Raw genomic sequence first — 3,425 nt, 5'->3', positions numbered from 1 at the left:
GATACTGACTTCGGGCGTTCCCACTTCAACACCGCTTCCACCTTTACGGGATCCACTGAGATTCCTTGAGCAGAAATTACATGACCCAGAAATTGTACTTCCTCCAACCAAAACTTGCACTTGGAAAATTTTCCAAACAATTGATGCTTCGTGAGCGTCTCCAACACTGTCCTCAAATGCTCTACATGTTCCTCTCGATCCTTAGAATAGATGAGAATGTCATCTATGAACACAACAACAAACTTATCTAACCAAGGTTGGAAAATTTGATTCATATAGTCCATGAATATGGCAGGAGCATTGGTCACTCCAAACGGCATCACCACATACTCATAGTGTCCGTAACGTGACCTGAAAGCTGTCTTATGACAATCTTCGGGTTTGACCAAGATCTGATGGTACCCAGACCTCAAATCGATTTTTGAAAACACGCTAGCGCCATGCAACTGATCCAACAAGTCTTCAATTCTCGGCAGTGGGTACTTGTTCTTAATAGTCAGTTTATTTAACTGTCGGTAATCGATGCATAATCTTGAACTCCCATCTTTCTTCTTCACCAATAATACTGGTGCTCCCCATGGCGACACACTTGGTCTGATGAACTTCTTTTCCAACAACTCTTCAATTTGCTTCTTTAGTTCAGCCAACTCTGCCGGAGCCATCCTATACGGAGCTATAGATATCGGTCCAGCTCCTGGTACCAGATCTATGGAGAACTCTACCTCTCTGCTCGGTGGTAATCCTGTCACTTCATCCGGAAAGACATCTGCAAATTCTTCTACCACTGGAATACTCATTACCGGATCTTCAGAATTTATCCTCTTCTCTTGAGCCATTACTACAAAACACGCAACTTCTCTAGTGACCTCCTTCAGAACTTCTTTAACTGAGATCAACTCTAAATCGTTAGAGTCTGAGAATACTAATTGTTGTCTTGCACAATCGAGAAGAATGTGATTGGTGGTCAACCAATCCATTCCTAGGATAACGTCCAGCCCTTGAAGAGGTAAGGAAATCAAGTTCACTTTGAACTTGCGCCCTGCTACTACGATCGGACATCCAACACAAACTGAATTGGTTGTAATCTGCCCAGATGTTGGTGTCGAAACTAGTAACTTACATCCTAGATCACTTATTGGCAAACTAAGTCTTTCTAAACAAGACAAGGACACAAAGGAGTGTGTAGCTCCTGAATCAAATAACACATGTACACATTTTCCATGTATTAAACAGGTGTCTAGGAACAGGTTACCTGATTGAGTAGCCTCCTCCCCAGACATAGCAAATACTCTCCCTGCAGCTTGAGGTTTTGCTCCTGCTGAATTTTGTGGCTTGGGTCCATCCATTGTCTTCTTGTTGGGACACATGTTGGCATAATGTCCCTGCTCATTGCAAATGAAGCATCTAGTAAAAGATTGTGTGTCTCTCAGTTGAGGGCAGTTGCGCTTAAAATGTGCCCCTCCACAGTTAAAACACTTCATTGATCCTTGTTGTGGCCTCTAAGGTCGATTATAAGGCTGCTTTTGAAATTTAGTCACGGACGAGCTTCCTTTCTGAGGTCTGACAACCCTCTCTGGATCTATCTCTAGCTTTTCCACCCTCTTAGCTGTTTCGACCATAGTCAAGAAATGTCTGATATTCAACGGTATCACTGCTCTCTTCAGTTCGTGGCGCAAACCTTCTTCGAACTTCTGACATTTCCATTCATCTGAGAGGGTCTGCGAGTAATACCTTGAAAGTTGGTCAAACTTCACCACGTACTCGTGTACAGACATTCTTCCTTGGTGTAGACTCAGGAATTCAAGCTCCTTTGTGAACTTTGTGTGACTGGGAAAGTATTTCTCTAGAAATTTGTCTTTGAAATTCTCCCAGGTGACAACTTCCCTGTTGGACTCCATAAGTCGCTTAAATCCACTCCACCAGTATTCTGCCTCTCCAATCAGTAAAAAGGTTGCAAATATCACTTTCTTGTCTTTTGGGCAAGATATAGCCTCGAAGATTTTCTCGATTTCTTGGACCCAGTATTCTGCTTCGTCAGGTGTTGCGCTCCCATTAAACTTGGAAGGATTATGACGCATAAAATGAGTCAGACTAATTTGTTCTCTTGGTCCAGTTGTAGCATTATGGTGCAGAATGTCTACCACCCTCTCGATAGCACCAACAACTCCTTCTATTCTCTCAGTCACATTTTGAGAGTTGCCATTTTCAGTTCTCCTAGACATGATGCTCTATTTACACGCATCATAATAACTAGATCAATTTCACAAACAAACAAGGAATACACATTTATGCATGATAGGATTTCTCACTCCCCAATCCCAAAAATTTTATTTTTCGGAAAAGAATCACCGCTCTGATACCACAAGTGTAACACCCCGAGTTTTTTTTGGCACTACATCGACTAAATTTTTCCGTAAAAAAATAAATGTAGAAATTTTGAAATTTTAAACTTCAACATAGACAGAAAATAGTACATTATTTATTACAATCGATTCTTCCGAAAATAAAATGTCCACATAGTCAGGATCGAAATAAATTTTTAAAACACTAAAATCACAATCCCAAGTCCTTTATCTCATCTCTCTTTCGACCTTTATGCATGTTCAAAAGCGTCAGCCATCGCATCTGTAATAACATCTGCTCCCGTATAACATCACGCATTATACGATCATCGCATTCACATGCACACACAAACAAGTAAGGTGAGCTAACAATTCAATACAATAAACATACCTCGATACCAAACCATACTATGCTCACTATACCAGATCAAATTACATAAACAAATATGAGTTACACACTAAACCACATTGCATGCATCAATATATATCAAACACCAAATCAGAATGCATACACCAATATGCATCAAACACCAAATCAGAATGCATACACCAATATGCATCACGTCCATCCATTCCAAAAGTCATACAAATTGACTATATCACATACTAATTTAACTGTACATAATCTGCCTGATAAGATTTTGGTTAAAAAAAACTCATTGAGTAGACTTCCAGGAAAGAGAGGTGCGTCACAATGGACAACTTAAGTACCAAGTCTTTCCTTAGCCAAAGTGTTCCTCAACTAGTTTTTAACAAATTTCTTATTTACAGATTCAAAACAACAGCTTATAATATTAACATCGAATTTCAATATAGATAAACATACAGTAAGCATTAACAGTATTCATACAGAATTTCAATATATGAATAGTAATAAAACAATACTAAGTCATAATATAAAAGCATAGAAATACTAAATCATAATATAAAAGCATAGAAAAGTTAGCTCCCCTACCTCTATTCCAGACTTAATCTCCTGCTCCGAATTTGTTTCCCCCGAAACCCTTCAGAACCTCTACTCTTCTTGCAACTAAAAATTTCTCCCTAACTCTTTCTTCTCTATTTCTCAAGCTCTCACTTGAT

General features: G+C 39.3%; 1 protein-coding gene across 1 annotated transcript; it reads right to left on the bottom strand.

Moving 5' to 3' along the window:
- Positions 1 to 1,499: 1,499 nt before the first annotated feature.
- LOC128193959 (uncharacterized) lies at positions 1,500 to 2,222 on the bottom strand. Its single transcript, XM_052868161.1, has one exon. The coding sequence runs from the start codon at positions 2,220 to 2,222 to the stop codon at positions 1,500 to 1,502; it is 723 nt and encodes a 240-aa protein (XP_052724121.1).
- Between the last annotated feature and the right edge of the window lie 1,203 nt (positions 2,223 to 3,425).

The sequence above is a fragment of the Vigna angularis genome, chromosome 9 (genome assembly GCF_016808095.1).
Source record: "Vigna angularis cultivar LongXiaoDou No.4 chromosome 9, ASM1680809v1, whole genome shotgun sequence".
NCBI lineage: Eukaryota > Viridiplantae > Streptophyta > Magnoliopsida > Fabales > Fabaceae > Vigna > Vigna angularis.
Note: the sequence above shows the minus strand (reverse complement) of the source record. Positions and strands in the feature narration are given on the sequence as shown.

Excerpts from the sequence above, each read along its gene's own strand:
- LOC128193959 (XM_052868161.1), bottom strand. The coding sequence starts at position 2,222 with ATGTCTAGGAGAACTGAAAATGGCAACTCTCAAAATGTGACTGAGAGA.